The 23,360-nt window shown below is 30.9% G+C and overlaps 1 protein-coding gene across 9 annotated transcripts in view; it reads left to right on the top strand.

The window, feature by feature from the left end:
- Oxr1 (oxidation resistance 1) overlaps positions 1 to 23,360 on the top strand; it is a 420,876-nt gene that overhangs the window by 372,083 nt on the left and 25,433 nt on the right. For all 9 annotated transcript variants that reach the window (XM_047543799.1, XM_047543803.1, XM_047543808.1 and 6 more), the window contains 4 exons: positions 5,246 to 5,430; positions 8,243 to 9,003; positions 12,118 to 12,286; positions 15,496 to 15,658. In XM_047543799.1, the coding sequence (XP_047399755.1) occupies positions 5,246 to 5,430; positions 8,243 to 9,003; positions 12,118 to 12,286; positions 15,496 to 15,658 (1,278 nt within the window). The remainder of the gene's footprint in view (positions 1 to 5,245; positions 5,431 to 8,242; positions 9,004 to 12,117; positions 12,287 to 15,495; positions 15,659 to 23,360) is intronic.

Raw genomic sequence — 23,360 nt, 5'->3', positions numbered from 1 at the left:
ATTAAATAATATGATTGTAGGATTTCAGATTGACTTCTTAGCCAATACTTAGCAAGATGCATTCCTCCATGTCCTTTTCGGCTTGACATTACATTTCTTTTTATTGCTGAATAACATTCCATTGTGCTGTTATATTACAGTTTATTTATTCATTTTCCCTATTAAAGAGCATCCTAGTTGCTTCCAAGTTTTACACTTAATGAATAAAGCTGTGCTAATTAATTGTTCATGTGTCGATTTCTATAGATGTAATATTTTACCTGATTTGGGTTAATGCCAAGGAACATGACTACAGGATGGTATAAGATTATGTTTAACTTAGTTAGAAATTGTTGAACTGTCTTCTAGTGGGCCTGTACCATTTTGTATCCTATGAATGGGGGAATTCCTATTGTTCTACATCTTTTCCACATTAAGTGTTTTTAGTTATTTTAGATTTTAGTCATACTAAAAGACCTGTAGCATGTATTTCTCTATATTAGCTCATCATCAATGGGAATTCCATATGACATATCTTGTTAGGCATTTTCTTACATGCTTCTTTGCTTTTCCAGATGTATTCTTTGGCATTTATTTTTTGAAGATACTATAAGTACAGAATTTTAGGTTGACAAGGTTTTCTTTTTCTTTCAGAACTTTAAAGTTAGAATTCTGCTATTTTCTCGCTTGCATTTTCCAAAGAGAAGTCTTCTTTGTTTCTATATTTGGTATTTTGTGAAAGAAACTTTGTATTTTTTCTTTGATTATGCATAAAATGTTCTCTTTATTATTAATTTTGAACAATTTGATTATGATATGTCTTTTTTCATATTTATTTTGTTTTGGCTTAATTTAGCTTCTGGTAATGTGTGGATTTGTAGCTTATGTCAAATTTGGAAATATTTTTGGCTATATTTCTTCAAATATCTTTTCCATCTTTTCCCTTCTTTGAGAACTCCAATTAGGCACTGTTTTCTCAGAGGTCCCTGAAACTCTTTTCACATCTCTCCTGCCTTTTCATTTGTATAATTTTAATTGCTTTATCTTTTTCTCCCTACATTACTGGGGATTAAATCTCCCATATCTCCCACTCTTTTTATTGTTTATTTTGAGGCAGGATATTGCTAAGTGACTGACCTCCAATTTGGGACCTGCCGCCTTAGCCTCCTGAGTTGCTGGTATTACAGATGTACACCACTGTACCCAGCCTAATTGCTCTATCTTAAAATTAACTAATATTTTTCTTCCAATGTATAATCTGTTATTATTTCTATCCAAAGTAATTTTCATCTCAACCTTATAATTCTTATCTCTAAGTCTAAACGAGATCACATATTTTCCATATCCCCACCTACATGCACCATTGTTTTTCTCTATTCTAGAATATCATTAGAATAATTGTTCTAATATTTTTTTCCTACTAATTTTTTTTCTTTTCTCTCTCTCACTTCAGGATCTGTTTCTCTTAATTGATTTTTCTCTTTGTTGTGGGTCATTTTTTTTTTTCTGTTTCTTTCCATTACTAGTTTTTTTTTTTTTAATTTTGTTGAATTTTGGATTCATTTGTATTCCTGTACATATTTTTGTACTTTTTCTGAACACGGTTAATTCTTGTAAACAATCCTATCCTGCTCTATTTTAAAGTTCTTTTGTTGTTTGTTTTTTTTAGCTAACACCTCTGCAGCCTTAAATGTGTAACTAATTTTCCCCCTTATTGAGACACTACCCTTCAGAATATTCTGAGACCCTGTATATACAAAGCTTCCCTGCGCCCCTGCTCTGGTTTAGGAGGATATGAAGTATTCCTGACCCTGTGGACTCGGGGTTGTGTTTGCTTCTTTTGAGTGCACCTTTCTCATCCTTGGATAGTTGCTCTATTCATAGTTAGTAATAAGTACTTGTTCAGAAGCTTGAAGGGAAACCTTTATAGACCTCCAGAATCCTCACACTGGGAATTAGTTCTTGACTTGAAGCAGAAGTTCATTTGCAAGTATCTGAATAAAAAAGATAAAGTCACTGGCAGGATTAAGAATAGCCAAAATAGCCTGCATCCTGATGTTTTTGTAATGTAATCTCTTGTGGAGTCTGGATCTGCTTATTATAATGCATAGAGGAAAGTAAGCAGGATGTTATTTATCTTGCAATTTGTCATTTCTTTCATCTTCCTACAGATTATAGTAAACTTATTCACATAAAATAATGGAAATTTATCAAAATAACTATCATGATTAAATTATTGTGGACTTAAAAAAAAATAAGTGTACACTTTTCTGTTTACTGGGATGGGTTCCTAAATCATTGTCTTTTTATCTTTTAGTATTTATAGAATTATTATAAATGATAACTTTTCTTTTGCAGGTAGACTTTTTATTCTAATAGAAATAATTTCTCCTTAAAAGATTAGCCAGGGAGTTACACATAAGGAAGTGAAAAATTGTTAATACTACAGAGTAATCTGAAGTTTATAAAAGTCATGTGTATCAAAAAGATACTTAATTGGAAATTTCTTGCTCACAAGTCTTAATATAATGCTGATGAATGAATGCCAGGGATTTTGAAACAGTATTTTAAAACTGATTGAAAGGGAATGCATTTGTGTGAGTTTATGATTTTAGACTGGATCTTGGTCAAATGAATTTCATGTTACTTTCTTGAGAGAGTTTCATGAATTGTATGCTGCAGAAATGTTTCTCATGGTTAACTCTTGATTTATATAGAAAGACATGTGACAGATTGCCTCAAAAAGCCCCAACTACATGGAAACCTTGATTATGTAGCAAAGGGAAGAAAGCTTGAAGAATTCATCAGTGCATCCTTTTAGTAATAGCATATAAGTGTGGATTCCTGAAAATTTATCTTTAGCAGATTGATTCATCTAGTGAGAAGGGGGTCAAGCCCCTTCTAATCTAAAAAGTAGAAGCACAGTTTTTGAGAGTTTTCAATAGTAATTATGTGCATGGACAATTAAAAGAATTATCATTACACTGGGCCTTTTATTGTAGTGTAGCTAGTTAGCATTATCTTTGTGAAAGTGCCCTTAAGATGAAAGATAAATTTAATGTTATGCTAGTGAACCAAATAATTGGATAAAAGCAGTGAATATAAAATTAAGAATGACCTAAAATTTTTGAGAGAATCTGAAATTTAATTTCTTTATTTTTGGTTGATTGCTTGGTTTCTTTTCTGAAATAATTTAATTTACAGAAGGTAAGAGAAAAGAAGCTATGAAACATTAGAAAACTTTAAGGCTTTTTACATTTTACTGTAGTCTTGATTATCTGTTCCTTGGGTATACCTTGCAATATAAGTGGTCCCTATGACATACTTTACTATCTCTAATTGACTTGAGTCAGCATGTGCTCCAAAACTACAAATTAATGTATATGAATCTAAATAAAATATTTATCAAAAGTAAATAAGCTAGGCAAAGTGGGGCACGCCTGTAATTTCAGTGGCTTGGGAGACTGAGGCAGGAGGATTGAGAGTTCAAAGGCAGCCTCAGCAAAAGCGAGGCAGTAAGCGACTCAGTGAGACCCTGTCTCTCAATAAAATACAAAATAGGACTAGGGATGTGGTTTAGTGGTTGAGTGCTCCTGAATTCAGTCTCTGGTACCCCCCTTGCCCCCCCCCCAAAATTAAATAATCTGTGTTTTATATAAAATTACTGATTACTTAGGTGGTTCATGGTCTGGACTAAAAGAAGTGCTATTTAGTTTCAGTTTGATCCCTTTCTTCCTCCAAAATGTGTCCGCACATTCTCTTCTCTCCAATATTACATGCAGTTACTATAAATGATAATAAATGAAAAGATATCTAATTATCTTTAATATATACAGTCACTTCACCCCCCCACACTTGTTCTTGGATGACCATATTCAGTAGTATTTTTTGTTGTTGTTGTGATTTTTTTTTTCTTAGTTTTGCACTGGTCATTCTTAATGACAGTGTTTCAGTGTTTTCCATAATTTAATTTTTATGTCCTTAAAGTTAAGTCAGGTAAGATCAAAGAACTGAATATGGACTTGGAAGAAGGGTATGATACTAAATCAACCAAGATTTGTTTTTCTTTTCCTTAATAGCTCAGAAAAAAGGAAGACAACCTTGAAGTAACTGTAGGATTTTTAGATTCTTTCTGGCTCTTCAATTTTACTCATATAGACTACAATAGAATGAAGGTTTAAAAATATATAGGAATAAAGAATATTTCATACTTGATTTGGAGTGATTGTCGTTTGTAACTCATATGCCAAAAGAATATAGTAAAAATTTCAGACTATCTAGATTTTGAATTTTGCTTGTTTAGGACAACTTGTCTTGTTTCTCTTAGTCTTAGGCTTTCTGTCAATCTAATAGAAATGATTCTACCCATCAGAACTATGATTATGAAGATCAAATGAACAACATGTATATGAAGTGTGATACATATGAAGTATTTGATAAATATTGTTAACTAACATTAATTGGATCAACTGCCTATGAACCTTAGTTTATAAAAAGAGGGTATACTGCAGATTTATAGCAGTATTTATATAAATGCATTTGAAATTTCATATCATTTCATGGTGAAATTAAAAATAATTGTTGTGTACTTTAGAGGTCATCAATTTACCTAATTTTATAAGTGAAGAAATAGACCCAAACCTTGCTTCCCAAGGTTATATAACTTGGAAGTAACAGAATCAAGAGAAAGACAGTGTTTTTTGTTTTTTTTGGTTTTTTTAAAGATAATTTAAAGAAATTATGTTCTTTGTCTTTTATAGTGGATTAAACTCTCACATGATTTGATAGCATCTGCACTGTATACATTAAACTATATTTGGTACTTGCAGTGAGGGAACAGCACAGGAAGAAATATGAATATTAAGGTTAAACATAGCCTTGTGCCTTGAAGGACTTTACAGTCCCTTCTTACATTACTGAAATTATTTTTTCTGATACAAGATAATACAGTATTTTACTGAGTTTGCAGAGTTAATTCCTGGCTTGATTATTTTATGTAGAGTATATTCTTTGTTTTCTACCTCTGTTAAAGGTCAAAATTTATTGGGAAAAATGGATAGTCATTTAAAATGCTTTCATGAGATTGTCATAGTCTTGAGTCATATATATGATTCCATTTATGTGTGTGTGTGTGTATGAGAGAGAGAGAGAGAGAGAGAGAGAGAGAGAGAGCCAGCCTAATGTCATAAGACAATTAACATTGCTAGAATACTTTCTGAAATTTTAAACTTGGAAAATTAAATGTTATTTTCTTTTTTCTTATTAGGGTACAGTCAGTGGTGTGCTGCTAGTTACTCCAAATAATATAATGTTTGATCCACATAAAAATGACCCTTTGGTTCAAGAGAATGGCTGTGAGGAATATGGCATCATGTGTCCAATGGAAGAGGTGATGTCAGCTGCAATGTACAAAGAAATTTTGGATAGCAAAATAAAGGAATCCTTACCCATGTAAGAAAGGAATATTTGCTCATTTACAATTTTTTTTACCTTAGATAGTGAATTCTGTTCTAAACTCTTAACAATATTTAATAGTTTTTATACCTACTTTTCATTTTATCAGTAATGAAACAAAAATATGTATAGTATTAAAACTATTATTCTTAACCATGAATAGTTAGGAATTATGTTAGATTTATGTTTGTATATTTGATCAGAGAGGCAAATATTTGAAAAATTACCTATACTACTCATTTCATTTAATGTTTATCAGTTCTTTTTATTTAGGTGCAGTATCTAGAATTCTAACTTAACTCTGTGAGTAATCATTAGTAGAGATAGTTTTTAAATTTTCTTCAAAAGACCAGAAGTGAGTGAGTCAGGTGCAAGATGTGGGAGAGGCCATGTGAATAGAGACCTGACATTGCTATAATCAGAACAGTTTTATATTTTAACAATGATTTGTTTGTTTGTACTCTTCTACCACACAAAAATATAAAATATGAAGGAGAAAAGTTAAAAGTTGGATTAATAGGAAACATCAGCTTGTAATATACTGTTCAAGGGATTTGTGTATTTTGAAAACTTGGGGGTGACCTAGCCTTTGAAAGTAATAGACTGACTGAATTAGTGACCAGAGAGAAAAAGAGGAACAAGAAATAAAAGGAGATGATGATAAAATATAGGACTATAGACAAAGAAGGAGAAAAGAAGAGGAAAACATTTAATAGAAAAGAACCTCTCTGTAGTTCTATGTCTTTGGCAACGGTTTGAAAACTGGCTTCACTTTAACTAATACTGATATTTCCATTCCTTTATGAACTCATAGGGGCGATGCTGGCTGTTTCAAAATTAGCTCTTGGGCAGAACAATTTACAAAGGAGAAAATAGCAATTGTTTTTATCTCTGAGTAAGACTACACGAGTTTTTAGGATATGTGTGATAGAATAAAAATGTCTTGGAAAATTCACTATCAGTATACCTTCTAAACCACACGTATTATTTTGGCTTGGTAAATTAATCTTTATAGACAGATAATTCCTAGAAGGTGTCATTATCCTCTGCTATTAGTTATGTTTGTAGATCATTATTCAAAGTCACATTCAGCAAATAAGGATTATTGAGGGTGGGTGGCAGAATGAAACAGGAGAAAACGTGAAGAATAAGATTCAAAGAGAAAGAGGAAGGTTGTATCTGGGGATATGCAATAATTGGTGAGATTCTTTGTTGCCGTACTTTCCATTTGTTTTATAATACTTCAGGATTATCTCATTCTGAACAATCTGTCCAATCTACAAGGATGTTCACTCTCTTTTTTCCTTTCAATTCACTGTTTTGTCATTTGGAGTCTGACCTGAAAAAACTATGCATTAAATTCAAACATTTTTTAAAAAGTTCCTCAGAAAAGAAGTATCCTTAAATCTGCCATATAGGTTAATAAAACAGAATATTTGGCACCAGTCAGATAAATAAAGCGTGACATTATTTTCGGAATAATGTCATATGTAGCAAATATGGGTTGAGAAATTTGTCTTTTTTTTTATACTGTCTGGAAAGTTGATTTCAAAGATACTGTCTGAAACTGTATTTGAAAAGTAGCAGCATCATTGGCATAAATGTTTAGTCTTTAAACATGTTAACTCTGAAGAGTATAGCACTTAACCTAAATGTATTTCCTATTAGGTTCTTATTTTTATCTCTTACCGGAGAGTCTCATATAATTCTGTTATATGTACCAATAAGATTTCTCAAAACTTGTGTCTAGTTCCAAGATCTTATAGATGCAGTTTAAGTGAAACACCAGTAGATGACACTATTGTGTATTAAATAACACAAATTAGATGCTTGTTTCTTAAAAGGTGAATCTAGTACAACAGAGGCAGAGATATAAATTGAACTTCAACTAAATAATATTTTTAATTTTACCCATCCTAGTTATAAAAATTATACAGACTTATAATTTGATAAATGCAAGAAAGCAGAATGAGATCAAAAGTTGCTCAGCTTTACCATCCACTGAAAGAACTATTTTTCTGTTGTCTTACTTTCTAGTCTTTTCCATGTTTTTACATTGTTCTCCAACTGTATATGCTTAAATGTTAATACCGTATCCACTAAGAACTCAAGCAGTTTCCATTTACCACAAGATATTTATAACCATCAATCTCACATTTCATGAAACAGATGTTACTTACTTTTTTCCAGAACTTAAACTATAACCCTTGAACATTAAGTGTTTAGCCAAATGGCAATAAGTAAAACTAGACCCAGTTATGAACCTTTCATTTATCTAACATCTAAATTATTTACCTGAACAAGTTCTCTTTCAAATGCTATTTAGAGTTATTAGCTTGAAAATTTCCTGAAAATAGTTGCCTCAGTTCTGTTGAGGTGGTTTTAAACCTTCCATCTGAGCCTTATATTTTAATTTATTCTCTATTTGAATGTAAACAAGAGCTGTGTATATATAACAAATCAGATGTATTCTTACTTTATTAAAAGATTTAGCATTTTAATTGAAAACTTTTTGAAGCTTATTTTCTGTATTCCATCAATGAGTAAATATTAGTTTAAAATTATAGCTTCATCCAGAGTAATGCTATCAAACTTTCTTTGATTATTTGCAAGGAAATCTTACATTATTGTTTTCCAAATCTTAAGCAGTTGATGAAAAATTCTCTTTATGAATAAATCAAATTTTTGTATTCTGTTGAGATGTATATTTTATCTTCTTTGAAAAACTTCTTCAGTGTTATTATTCAGTTAGTGGAAAATAAAAGACAATTTTTAAAGTCTCATAATTTTTAACTTTGTTTAATGACAGAGAACTAGATCAGTTATCAGGAAAGGACTTCTGCCATTCAAAGAAAACAGGAATTAATACTGAGGAAATGGACTCAAGAATCCGTGATGCAGGTAATGATAGTGCCAGCACTGCTCCTCGGAGTACTGAGGAGTCTCTTTCTGAAGATGTGTTCACAGAATCAGAACTCTCTCCTATACGAGAGGAGCTTATTTCTTCAGATCAGCTGCGACATGATAAGTCATCTGGTGCGTCATCGGAATCTGTGCAAACTGTCAATCAGATTGAAGTAGAATGTTTAACAGCCAAATCAGAGTCTACTAGTACTCTTGGTCATTCAAAATCCAATACTGAACATTCTACAAATGAAGTTGGGGCTTTATCTCATGAAACTGATTTAAATAATCTTGAGATGTCCACTAAGGGAGATAAAGTTACAGATGACCTTCAAGAATTATCAGTCCTTAAAGAACAAAGCACAAGTATAAAAGGTCACGTAACCGAGGATGTTTTTCGTCATGAGAATTCACTGCACCAAGAAGAGGGTGGAAAAGAAAATATGCCTTATGGAGAAACAACAGAATTTAAACAAAAGCAAATTGTTGACAAAGGCAAACAAGGAAAGGAGCAAAATCAGGACTCAGAGACAGAGGTAGAAGAGTTACGCAAACTGTGGAAAACTCATACCATGCAACAAATGAAAGAGCAAAGGGAAAATATTCAACAGGTGTCCCAGAAAGAAATTAAGCATAAAATTATATCTGCTGATGGGCATATAGAAGGTAAGCTTTAAGGAGCTTATGAAGTTAGTTCATTTAATTGCACATTGTCTCTTCTTCTGACTCAAACACTGCTATCTGAGGCCAGTCTGAAAAGATAATCAAGTAGCCCTTGATTGATTTTACTCTGGGGACAAGTTTTAGTATCTGCTGTCTTTTTTTATCCCACAGATACAGGTACACAAAATGAGAATCTTTTGTACCATGTTTTAACATTATTGACTGCATTCTCTCTTTCTTAATCACTTTGTTTTTTGGAAGTGCACAAAAGCTTTGTAATAACTTTATTCCATGTTCTCTTTTAGTTCTTAGTATGTCTTTTATCATTACACATATATTTTAGTTGGAATTTATTCTTGTTGTAATCTCATCTTTCTTTTAAAAAGTACAATTGGGTATAAAAAAATCTATTCCGAGAATTTTTCCAAGTGTCCAGAAGTTTCATCATCATCCTATTAAATGTTTTCCTTTAAAAAAAAAACAAAAAAAAAAAAAAAAACAGGATAAATTAAAACATACTCTCTTTCAGTTCTGTTTTTTGGTGCTCTATATTTATGAAAATTACAAAACAGTCTCCTAATATACTGTGTTTATACTTAGTGCATTATGGGTTAAATGGGCTAAAAATTCAGCTAACAGCAAATATTTCTAGTATTAATTAATCCCATTGAAATACTGATCCCAGATCAGTGAATTTACATATATTATTTAAAATTTTGCTAAAATATACATGAAGTAAAATTTACCATTTTAACTGTTTTTTGATTGTGGTAAAATATACATAAGATTTACTATTTTAACCATTTTTCAGTCTGCAGTTTAGTGATATTAGGTACATTCATACTGTTGCAAATCCATCACCAGCATCCATTTCCAGAACATTTCATCTTCCCAAACTGAAACTCTACCTACTAAATAGTAAATGGCCATTCTCACCTTCTCATAGCTGTTGGCTACCACAGTTCTACTTTCTTACTTCATTCTACTTTTGACTACTGTAGGTACTTCATTTAAGTGAAATCATGCAATGTTTATTTTTTTGTGTCTGGATCATTTGACTTAGCAGAATGCCTTAAAGATTCATGTATGTTAGAGCATATGTTAGAACTCTCTACCTTTAAAGCTTAGTAATTAGTATTCAATTGTGTGTTTATGCCAGATTCTGTTTATCAACTTGGGTTATATCTTCCTTTTAGCCATTTTGAATAACGTTTCTGTGAAAATTGGTGTACAAATACCTGTTTGAGTCTCCTTTTGTTTTTTTGGAGCATATACCTAGAAATGAATTTACTGGATCATATGAACTCCGTGTTTAATTCTTTGTGGAACCACCTATTTTTCATAGTGCCTACACCATTTTATGTTCCCACTCACAGTGCATAACGATTTGTTTCAGTTTTTAAAATCCTGAATATTCCTTGCATCATAGGATTGAGATACCCTAAAGACCTAAGGATTATATTTATTAGAATATTAAAAAATACATTGAGTTGAAGGATGTTCTATAAAAGATTGACTAAAATCAGGGACTGTTTCCTCCTCTATAATATTTTTATTTAGAAATAATATTTATTAAGGAATATATATGACACATATAGGAAGCTATTAGACAATTTATAAAAATTACTTGGGATTTGTCACCAAGAGATGATCATTAACTTTTGGCATATTTGTCTCTCTTAGCAATCTTTTTATGTGTTTATATACTTATTTGTGTGTGCATAATGTTGATGTCTATATGTATCTATACATATAGATTTATTTGAAATCAGGATTACACTATATATAGTATTGTATCCTGCATTTTTCACTTGACATTTTTGTCATGAATATTTCTATAATTCTTCAAAAACATGGTTTCAATAGACCTATGGTTTATTCAACCACTTCCATATTGTTAAGACACTCAATTATTATTAGCAATTTATATTAAGGCATTTACTGTCTTTGGTGTAAATTTGCTTATGTGAATATCTTTATTTGAATATCTTTGTATCTGGTTTTTGCTTTATATTTTGAAACCTTTGAAAAAGATAAAATAATGGGTTCTGTTGAATAGTAATAATCTGTTAATAGAATTGTTGTTGGGGATTAGGATAATTAGTGGAGAAGATCCTTTTATAACCAGAGGATACTAAAAGGAAAAAAATTGTTAGGTGTTCATAGAATCTGTGGATGGTTGCCATTTGTTTTCTTCTTTTTTGTATCATGAAATTAGTTTTAAATATTTTAAGTAATTCAATACTCTACAATAGGTAAATATTAAAAGTTTTTGATTTTTTGACTTTGTAATAAAACTATATAATAAATACAACCTGAGAAATACAACTATGGGAAGAATACTTATAGTTCCTCCTTCTAACCAAATGTAAATATTGAGGCTCAAATAGATTATGTACTTCATACAATAGTACACAGAAAAAAAACCATGTACTTTGTATAGTTATACACACAAAAAAAGCCAAAAGGTACCCAAATCTGTGTAAGTGCACTTTCCTTCACAGTATGGTGCCTTAGCAAGCTAATTAATGTTCAGATTCCTGATTAATGCAGATACTTTATATTTGCATATTTGGTAGGGAAAGGTAAAGATTATTCAGGCTTTATTAACTGTCCAAATAAGTGACTGAATCTAGCATATTGTTAATTGTTTTATCACACTTCATGTGTATGTAAAAGCTTCAGAAACTTATTCAATTTTTGTCTATAATATTAAAGTAAGCCTGAAAAAATTCTGCAAACTTATTTAGATGCCATTCTAAAGACTGATAGAATATATGCAAGTAATTATATATGTATATGTAATTACTTTTGCATAGCAGTTATAAACAAAAATTAAGAATTTCCTGAAGTTTTGCATTTCCATAAACATAATTTCACTTTATTAACTCGGTATTGCTGTATCTGTGACTTTAACTAAATTGGGGGAAAAAAATACAAGTTACTTAAGTTAATTCAACTGAATAACAGGTCTTCTGCTAGTGCACTTTGAATATTGGGCAAGAGTAAAATGAGTTTTTATTCTGTAATTAGTCTGAAGTTGGAAGGTAAAGTTACTTAATCTAAGTTATGTGATACATGAGGATTGAATAAATAATGTTTGGCTCTCACTTCTAGGTTCTGCACTTTTAAAGGAAAAGAGAAGACATAGATTACATAAGTTTTTATGTCTCAGAGTTGGAAAACCAATGAGGAAAACATTTGTGTCCCAAGCAAGTGCTACAATGCAACAGTATGCACAAAGAGATAAGAAACATGAATATTGGTTTGCAGTGCCACAAGAAAGGTAAGTAAAATAACATAAAAACAAAAACTTGAAAACATTGATTTCATGAATTAAATTTATTTTATATACCACAATAGCAGTGATAATGTACTGTGAAAAGTACAGTTTCTAATTAAAAGTTTACATTTAGGCTATTTAAAATCATTTAACTCCTGCTTTATACACTTTATCCCATTTTAAATTACATCTTTGGACTTTATTGTAAAAAATTGTGAATATGTACCCAGTTTTAGTGGCAAAATAAATGTTCTTTAAAATATCTTAGACATGAAGGTTCATCAGAATTTACTGATGTGGCCTTTACCTTTAAGCAAGTAACGATCTAGAATTAGAATCCCTTTATTGAAATTGCCTCAAATATATTGAATATTTGCTATATACATGACACTAAATTAGCTACTAAAAGGATATGGTGATTTTCAAGCTGTTTTATGTTCATTAGAGCACAGTGAATTTCTTCATTATAAATTTAAATAATTAAAAATATGTCTGGGGCTGGGGTTGTAGCTCAGTGGTAGAGTGCTTGTCTAGCATGTGTGAGGCACAGGGTTTGATTCTCAGCACCATATATAAATAAATAAATAAATAAACAACTTAAAAAATATATTTTTTTAGAAAAAGTATGTCTGTTAGTGAATTGTAAATATTGATATTTTAAATTAAACTATTAAGTTGATATTTTAAATACTATATATCCAATAGAAACTAAACATCCTAATAGTTTGCCATTTGTTATAATCCACTTAAAAACCCTTATGGGGGCTGGGCATATAGCTCAGTTTGTAGAGTGCTTGCCTGTCAAGCACAAGGCCCTGGGTTCAATCCTCAGCACCACAAAAAAAAAAAACAAAAAACTCCCCAAAAAAAACCACGTACTCTTCTTTAAGTAGTAAAAAAATTGCATCATTATTTTTTAGCTTTGAATTTGTATTTTCCATTTGCTGCCTCACAAAATCTCTTATGAGGTATTTTTATCCTTTGTTGTTATTCTTTGCAGTGAACTACATATACTTAGGCATTTACATATCTGCATATATGTATACTGAAATTGCATTTATTTTATAACTTTCCATTACTGTTTTCAAAATAATAAAAGGCATAAGGTTTTACCCTACTTGGAAGCTTAGAAGTTAGTCTGCTTTGGTTTGATGCATCATGACAGAAAACACAGTCACAGCAATTGCAGTAATCAGACATCTATTGATGAAGATTGTTCATTGAAAGGATGTGGGAGGAGGCACATAATGGGGGGTGGGAGGGGTTAGTGTTATGGTTAGAGTTAGGGTTAGGGAGGGGGGCAAGAATGGAGGAAGGAAGGACTGTATAGAGGGAAAAGGGGTGGGAGGGGTGGGGGGAAGGGAAAAAATAACAGAATGAATCAAACAACATTACCCTATGTAAATTATGATTACACAAATGGTATCCCATTTGTTTACAATAAAAAAAAATAAAAGAAAGGATGTGGAAGGATTTAGCATCAGTTCTTCCCTTTTTTATTTTTCTTCCAAGTACTGAGAAGCTTTGTTTATATAAAAGTCACTAACCCTGGAGTATTTTTATTTATAATGTCATTCAGTTCTTTTAAGTTATTTCTATTACGTTCCAAAAATTACTTCATCATACTTTATCACGATCAGTTTTAGTGATCAAGCATGAGCAACTCCATTGAAAACTCCTTCAGTTTTGTGGAAATCAATGGATTAGAAACAACTGGGTGTACAGAAGGAATTATTACTTAGTTTTATAATACTCCATGCTTCAATACCAGCCTCAGGAATCCTGGAAGTGTTCATGCTTTAAGGCATATACCATTGTAAAAGTCTGAATGGATGATAATATGCCTTTCTTTTACAAATTAGAGAAAGTATTTTAGCAATAACAGAGAACAGGGAAATCTGTACACTCTGTTTATTGTATAGTTCCTAGGCGATTAGTATGAAAAGAGCGAAATAAAAGTTAAAGAAATTGATTTCCTTAGAACTATCTGAAGTGTCCATATATTTCTTAGAAAAGCCTATGTGTTGCTTTGAATAGTACTGCTTTTTTGGGTTACAATGATAAAGTTCTCCCTGTTTCCCTTACCCCCCACCAAATATACAGAACAATGAGTATGCCTTCAACAAAATGTGGTTACAGTAAATAAACTTTATGATATGTTTCATATAATTCTTGAATAATTAAAAGGGATAGAACCAGATAATCAAATTTGCTCATCATATTGAAATGACTCCAATGAAAAATTTAAATACATTTAGTTAAAGCTAACATAAAAATTTAGTTTTTCTCTTTATTCTTGTTACATTTTAGTTTGTCCATGGAATTTTGTTTTAATATTGTCCTTGCATCTTGGCTAATGTTCATTAAAAATTAGTTTTACTAGAATTCTAAGCTTTATTGTAAACAACTTAATGAAAATTGCTTTTAATAGACACAAATTATCTGGAAGACAAAAAATGCACTTTTATATATTGTGTTACATGACAATTTTTAAAAAATCATTATATTGAATATATAATTTCCATAATTATTTTTTATTGATTGTTATATGTGAGCGGGAAGTTTTATAATCGATTTTCAGTTATTTATGCTAATTGAAGCCAATAAAACACAGATACTTAAAATGCATGTTTGACCTTTAAATGTGTTTCTTCAGAAATTCAACAGCCTGTTTTACTATAGGTAACAAAACATTGGAAAGGGGAACCAGAGATTCTAAAGACTAGATCTTCTATCCCTAAACCAATAATTAAGTATGTGTTCCTGATATAATTTAAAAGTTAAAGAGGACATTAATTTCTGTTAACTTGGAAAACTTCCGTACAATATCCAGGTTTCAAAAAAAAGTAGCTAGTAAATTGTTTACTTGTATTTTAATCTTAGATCATTGTGTGAATTAGGTCAAAGTTATAGATTCAAGTTTCTTTCCCATCACTAGTATCTTTAAGAAGGAAAAATATTACTATATCAAATTCAAACTAGTCAAAAAGAATTCTCAATGTGGTTTTTCAAAACAGCTTGACAGAATATAGCCAAAGAAATTGTTTTTAAGGTAATGTTTTTCCAATAGTGAACTTTTTATATACAGCACAGTATATTTTGTATATATTTTAAGTCTTTGGGTTTTATCAAGATATTTCACAAGTATAATTTTGTAAATATAGCTAATAGCACAGAATAGTAGTTATATTAATACTCCCTTTTTCTAACAGGACAGACCACTTATATGCCTTCTTCATTCAATGGAGTCCAGAAATATATGCAGAAGATACTGGTGAATATACTAGAGAACCTGGGTTTATAGTAGTAAAAAAGATTGAAGAGTCTGAAACAAATGAGGATTCTACTAGTCAAGCAGCAGCCAGAGAATGGGAGGTAAGAAGAAAAATATGAAGATTCCATTTATTTTTTTTTTACTTTGTATGAATTTTTAACTATGGTAGTATTAAGTACAAGTGATCTTTATACAAAAGAGGAATTTTTTTAAGTGTTGAGAATGAATCTGGCAGTGACTTTTGTTACTTTGCTTTAGATTTAAAATACGGGAAGAGCAACCCAGCAGCAATAGATGATTTTATTCAGTGTATTTTAGAGTATTTATTTTAGGAAGGAGTAACATTATATCAGAGAAGGAAATAATATTAACTGCTGTCCTATTAATTTTTATTAAACTTTTATTTCATATTTGATTCATTTTAATTTCATCTCCTGCATGGAGAAGGTATAACACTCATTGAACACATCCAGGCAAATTAGCGGTCTTTTCTAAGTTTCAGACCTAAGCATTATCTTGACATGAATTTATCAATAATAATGTTAGGGAAATAAGCTGGTGCTAATGTTATAAAGTTATAATTTTTATGTGCTCAAATTTAATGAACTTACATAATTGGCCACATAAATATTGATAAACTTTATGGAACTCCATTTAGATCAATCCATTAAAGTTAAATTATCTCATTTTATATGCCTTGACTTGGATGGTTGATAGGTTGACAATATCAGTTTTTCTTGTTGACTGAATTAATCTCCCCTTGAGATATTAGAAAATATAGAGCAGATGCTAAAATGTGATTTTTAAAGGAATTAGTTTTTGTTATCCATTTGGTTAATGTTTGTGGTTGTTTATGTGATATAAGTTTATTATGCATGAACATAACATGTATAATGATTGAAAGTATACATGGCATGTCTTGATTAAAAGGTGAACTTGATTTTGAATGTGTCTATAGTTTCATTCTGTGTAGTATATACAGCATCCATTTCCACTCTTACTTCAATATAATAGAAGGAAAGAAGTGACATATATTGAGCATTTATTTTGGAATCTTTTAAAGCTTAAACCAATATTATTAATCTCTACACCAGCTTTATTCATATCCAAAATGACTTGAATGCCCATCTGCAGGAGAATGAATGAATAAATTTGGGAATATTAATAAAATTCCCAATAATATAGCAGCAAAAAAGAAAGATTAGAAACAGGCAACAACATGGATGAATCTCTCAGGCATACACATAAAAGAGGCCAGGCACAAAAGAGTACATATTATGTAATTCCATTTAAATCAAGTTCAAAAGAGCAAAAGGAGCTGAAAGGTCATCAGACTACTGGGGGTTGAGGGATGAATAAGTGGCAGGAGGGAACTTCATGGAGAGAGCACTGGAGATGATCCGTATCTTAATCTGGGTGGCAATTTTGCTCATAAAAGTAAAAATCCCTGAATCATGTTTTTAAAATTTACTTTAGGAGGCAATTAAAATAACTTGAAATTATGAAAAATCTATACTTGTACTAAGTAACTTACTATGGCCACCAACTCAGGAATTAGTCTGATTAAAGATGGAGTAGAACATGATAAAATAAATGAGAAAAATGTATTACCTAGCTAATTAGGGTGTAGTGACAACTGGGATATGAAAAAGTTTCTAACTTGGATGGTGAGGTGGTAGGTGGTAATATTTCCAATCCAGTAAGTTTTTAGAGCTTTCTCTCAGGTTGGATCACTTAACTTTGGAAACAACAGACTTCTGTTATTTTGATTCAAAGCCAATTTTTCAGTTTCTATGGAAGACTTTGCAGATTATAATTTCTAGGTTTTAAAAAAAAATAGATGTCTCCTTACCTGTCCGCAAACCAGTATTGGTTCAAATAAAAAGAAAGTGGAAGAGAGAAAAATTAATTTCGTTAACATTTTACTGCATTGTATAGAAATGTACTGCACTGTCCAATATGATAACCAGTCGCCACTTGTGCTTATTGAGTACATCAAATGTGACTAATGCAAATAAGAAAATAGATTATTTAAGTTTAAAACTAATTCTTGATTTGGTTATTGATAACTTTTTTTTAAAGTTTGGAACAAATCGTATATGTCATCTACTTTTTCAACTATAAACTGTATGAAAGATAAATAAATTTAAATCTAAATAAGGTCAGATATTTCCTATAAAAGTTTAGTGTCTGAATTGAGATATGCTTAAGTGTAAAATATTGTATTTCCTTTAGATATAATAGCCACTGGCCACATATAACTATGGAATTGAAATGTGGACACTCTGAATTGAGATGTGCTCTAATATAAAATACACCCTGGATTTTAACATCTTAGAATTGAAAGAAAAATAATGTAAATATCTTATTTTGTGTTGATTAATGTTGAAATAATATTTTTGATATAATATTTTTTTAAATATTGCTAAAATTTCATTTTTCAAATGCTGCTACATTTTTTAAAGTGGCATATGTATCTTACATATTTTTCAAATACAGTATAGATCTAGTTCCTATTGAATACTAAATATCAAAAAAAATCGTTAAACCAATGAACATTTTGTTTGAGTGAGAGAATAACTTAATGTTATTGTGACTTTTTAAACAAGGAATTTGGCTAGGGCACACATGCAAAACGGCAGTACTTCAAAATGTGCATTTTTTAAAAAATAAATTTTACCTAGGATAAAACTTACTACAGCTACCAACTTGGAAATTAGTCTGATTAAAGTAATTGCTCTATTCACATTTTACTCTTCTTCAGTTATACTTGGGAGATGTTTATTATCCCTGACTGCTATTCAGTGAGAAATATGTTTCTAACCAGAAATTTTTATACATTGGGGAGATAGCTCAGCTGGTAGAGTGCTTGCCTTGCAAGCACAAGGCCCTGAGTTCGATCCCCAGTACCGGAAAAAAAAAAAAATTACTAAGGCTGTGGAAGAGTCTTTATTGATCATAATCAAGTCTCTATCATGTATGTTATATCAGATATTTTTCAAAATATTCCTTTTAGTTGGGGTACTGCACCAAAACAAATTTGGTTCACTATGGAGAAGTTTTTTTTTTTTTTTTAATTATTTTATTCTTTGGATTTTTTTTTTTTAACTCATTGTTATGGTTTGGATCTTGAAGTATTCCCAAAAAGCTTATGTATTAGGTAATACAGGAATGTTCAAAGGTGAAATTGTTAGATTATGAGAGCTGTACTCTCATCAGTGGATTAATCCACTTAATGGATTAATAATTTGAATGTACTACTGGGTGGTAAATGTAGGCAGATGGGGCCTGGCTGGAGAATGTTGATCACTGGGAGATGTTCATTTGGGTATTTTATTTTGTCCCTGGATCCTCATGCTTTCTCTCAATTTCATGGCTGCCGTGAATTAAGCAGCTTTCCTTTGTAACACCCTTCCACTATGATGTTCTGCCTCTCCTCAGGCCCAGAGTAATGGAGTTGACCAACTATGGACTGAGATCTCTAAAGCCATGAGCCTAAAACCACATTTCCTTCTCTTAAGCTGTTCTTATCATGTATTTTGGTTGTAGCAATGAAAAGCTAACTAATATACTAATTAAGTCCCAAGTTATCAATTCTGTGAGTACTGTTCAATGAAATTAACATGAGTACATTAAAGTAAGTTGGAAATCATGATCTAGAGCTTATTTATATTATTAATTAATATTATATACCATTATATTCTTATTTTTATTATAAAATTATGTTAAATATACTGTACTTAAGTTTTGGGTTTTTTTTTTTTTTTGTAGTGCTGGGGATTGAACCCAGGGCCTTGGGCTTGCGAGGCAGGCACTCTACCAACTGAGCTATATCCCCAGCCCTGTGCTTATTGAGTACATCAAATGTGACTAATGCAAATAAGAAAATAGATTATTTAAATTTAAAACTAATTCTTGATTTGGTTATTGATAACTTTTTTTAAAAGTTTGGAACAAATTGTATATGTCATCTACTTTTTCAACTATAAACTATATGAAAGATAAATAAATTTAAATCTAAATAAGGTCAGCCTTAGTATTTTTATGTTTAACTCAACACTTGAAATGGTGGCATGGGTTAGTGGAGGGGTTGTTTCAATCTCACTGTACAATATAATCACCAACGAGGCTTTAAAGACCATAATTAAAGAGGTCCCACTACCAATAATTCTAATTTAATTGGTCTGAGGTGTTAACTGAACAATAAGTTTTTTGAAAGCTCCTGTAGATAGTTAAAAGGTTTTGACAATGTTGAGAACTTGGTGGGGTGAAAAGAGTACAGGCTGCAAAATAGAGGTCAACCACTATGATTTACTACTCGGAGAATTTTAGACATAATAAGAAAGAAACAAACTTAGAGGTATTATCTGTAAAATAAAGGTGATAACATATGCTTAAATGTTTTGCTCTAGATCTAAGAAATTAAAGAAAATTTATGTTAATAGACATCATGGAGATATAATCAGTAGATGGTAGTACATCCTAGAAGATAAATTTGATTTCTTAAAAACTAAAATTAAAAAAAAAAAAAGCAAGGCAAAGAAGTGCCGGGAAACATACAGTTAGAGAACTTAGGAGATAATTTTTTAACTAACTCCAATATTTAGAACTTAACTGGATCTGGACTCAAAAACAAACTACAAAAAAAGGTTATTAGAAATATTTTTATGACATTTGAAGAAAGGTAAACTGAACAAAAAGAGATGAAATAAATTGATAAAGCTGAGTGATTGGTATATGCAAATTCATTGTACTATAAATCTCTCATTTTTGTATATTTATCAAATGAAAGCACAATCATTAGGAAACAACAGTTGTCAAGAGGCATTTTTCCTTAATTGTATCTTAGGACCTGCCTGATACTTAGCTGAAATGCTATTAGACCACTTGCCTTTTCAGTGAAAAGACACAAAAACAATCCCTATCAAAAAACAAAAAGTACTGTTTTTCACAAAATACAAAGCCTCTCACAAAGAATATCCCTATCACACATAATCCACTTCCTAACTTCTTATGGTTGGGTACTAGCAGAAATCAGAGTAAAGACTCTAGAATAAGCAGTTCCTTCTCAGTTGTGGGGGGGTGGGGGGAAGATTATTAACCCCCATTACAGCAGAATGCAATTCATATTCCATTTATTTTGGGTGTTGTATCTTAGGTTTCAAAGTGTCACATGATTTGGGTATACCAGTCTTGCTGTTTGAGTACATAGAACTCAAAGATAGAGCTTTGAGTTGAGTTAAACATAAAATTGCTTGTTCATATCCGTTTGGGGACTTCTTTTTTTTTTTTTTTTTTTTTTTATTGTAAACAAATGGGATACATGTTGTTTCTCTGTTTGTACATGGCGTAAAGGCATACCATTTGTGTAATCATAAATTTACATAGAGTAATGCTGTTAGATTCATTTAGTTATTTTTTTTCCCTTCCCCCCCACCCCTCCCACCCCTCTTTTCCCTCTATACAGTCCTTCCTTCCTCCATTCTTGCCCCCCGTTTGGGGACTTCTTACTCTTTTTGGAATAAGATCTGGACCCAAAAAAAAGTCTTGAAAAATTCTTTATTATAAAATTAATTTTAGTTCGTTTTTCTCATATTCCAAACTTACTATTTAAAACATCAGATCCTCCTAGTATGATAAATAAAAAGAGCTAAGAACCTGACTTTTTTGAATCAGCTTTAATTGATTTATTTAGAAATTCAGTTCTTTGGCTTAAGCTTTTTGATTTTTTTTAATTAGTCTATTAAAATTTTATGTCAATAGGTTACATAACATTAATTAGTGTTTTCCATTTTTAAAACACTAAAATGATCAGTATGAGCCGGATGCGGTGATGTACCCCTGTAATTCCAGCAGCTCAGGAGGCTGAGACAGGAGGACAGTGAGCTCAAAGCCAGCCTCAGCAACTTAGCGAGTCCTTAAAGCAATTTAGTAAGGCCCTATCTAAATTAAATATAAAAAAGACCTGGGGATGTGACTCAGTGGTTAATTGCCCCTGAGTTCATTGCCTGCTACCAAAAAAAACAAAACCAAAATAAAACCAAAACAAAAAAAACAGTATTAAAAGGAAATTGTTTTGGTATGTTCCCCACCTCTCACCCTTACCAAAGTATTGATAAAACAGTATTCCATTTACATGTTAGTTTCTGAGACAACTTGTAATATTTTTGGAGTTTGACATTGTTTTCTCAGTCATTTAATATAAACATGTACTGCTTATTACATGAACCTCTATGCCAGTATTCTAAACATTTTAGAATCCGCCTCTGTTTAGCTAGTTTTTAAAATCATTAATATAATCTTCACAGTTTTATTTTCATTTCCAGTGTTCTCTTTTAATTTTATAAATACAAAATATTTAAATTAATCTTAGTATTTAAGCCATAAAATTCATCATATTGTATCATTATTGGATTTTTTTTTTTTAACTTGTGCATGGTGGTTGTCTTATGGCCCCAGATCTGCTTGCATAGCTGCTGTTAAGTAAAGGTATTGCCACAGTCATAGTGTTTCTCAGAAAATACCTCAACAGAGGTAATCCTTCAGCTTCCAGGAAGGATGATATCAAAAGACTTCAATAGTTTGGTTATTATTTTATTTACTAAATGTTCAGGTAGGAATTATTCATTTTAATAAATAATTTTTTGTCATTATTAAAATATAAGTAATAACAAAATTAAGTCAATATATCAAGCAAACAACAAATAATAAACTCTCCTGATCTCAGTCTGGCCAGAAAATGCACCTAGAATTGATTTTGTCAAAAAATGAAGGAAACCTTTATGTCTAAATTCACTATAAAGAGATTACATTTTTTCAGATATGGATGTTGAATAGTTAACCAACAGAATATGCTATGCTTGATAGTTTTTGCCTGTTTTATTTTTAATATCATACTTTTTGGAACGTATTTAGTATTTTTCATTCTAGAAAAACCTGACTGGAAGTTATGATAGGTTTTAAAAATGCTCCCCCCCTCCGCATTATATAATATTGCTGATGGTTGTATAGGGGGAATTTGTGATGAGAACATGGGTTGTGACCAGTATGCACTGTAAGTTTGAGGGCACTCTGTGTGAAGTTGATGAGGGACTGTGGGAGAGTCTTAGAATCTATATGTTGGGACTGATTGATAGGAATGAGGGGATGGCTAGTATGAGGAAAGTAAGAGTATTCACTGTAGAGTATGCTGTGTCCCATGTACGCTGGACTGAAATATGGGCATTATTGTGGGTGTTCAAAAAGTGATATGTTAAGACATGATGCTTATGTAAACATGATAAGGTTATACAGGAGGAGCAGGTTTACCTTAAAATGGAAAAATATATTCAGATGTAAAATTACAGTGTTGATATTGTAGTTAAAATTGAGTTTGACAATTTTAGTTAATGAGTAGTTTAAATATATTTATAGTTTAATCTTTTAAAAGTTCAATTATAGGGCTGGGATTGTGGCTTAGTGGTAGAGTGCTTGCCTAGCATGTGTAAAGCACTGGGTTCGATTCTCAGCACTAAATAAATAAATAATAAAGTTATTATAAAAAATAAATAATAAAAAACTAAATAAATAATAAAGTTATTATAAAAAAATCTACTTTAAAAAAGTTCAATTAATATGCAGCATACTGTTTATTGAAGTATAGTTTATGTAGGCATATTGTATAGAAATAAATTTTCAATAAAAAAGGTTTTAGGAAATGTAATTTAAAATGAACATCTTGTTTTTAAAAAATCACATAAAAGGTGAACTTTTATAGAATTCTTAGCTGTAAATAGAGAACAGGATTTTTTACTGTATGAGCAA

Source organism: Sciurus carolinensis, chromosome 1, assembly GCF_902686445.1.
Source record: "Sciurus carolinensis chromosome 1, mSciCar1.2, whole genome shotgun sequence".
In the NCBI taxonomy this organism is placed as follows: Eukaryota; Metazoa; Chordata; class Mammalia; order Rodentia; family Sciuridae; genus Sciurus; species Sciurus carolinensis.
The sequence above is the reverse complement of the archived record's forward strand: the minus strand, read 5'-3'. Positions and strand labels throughout refer to the sequence as shown.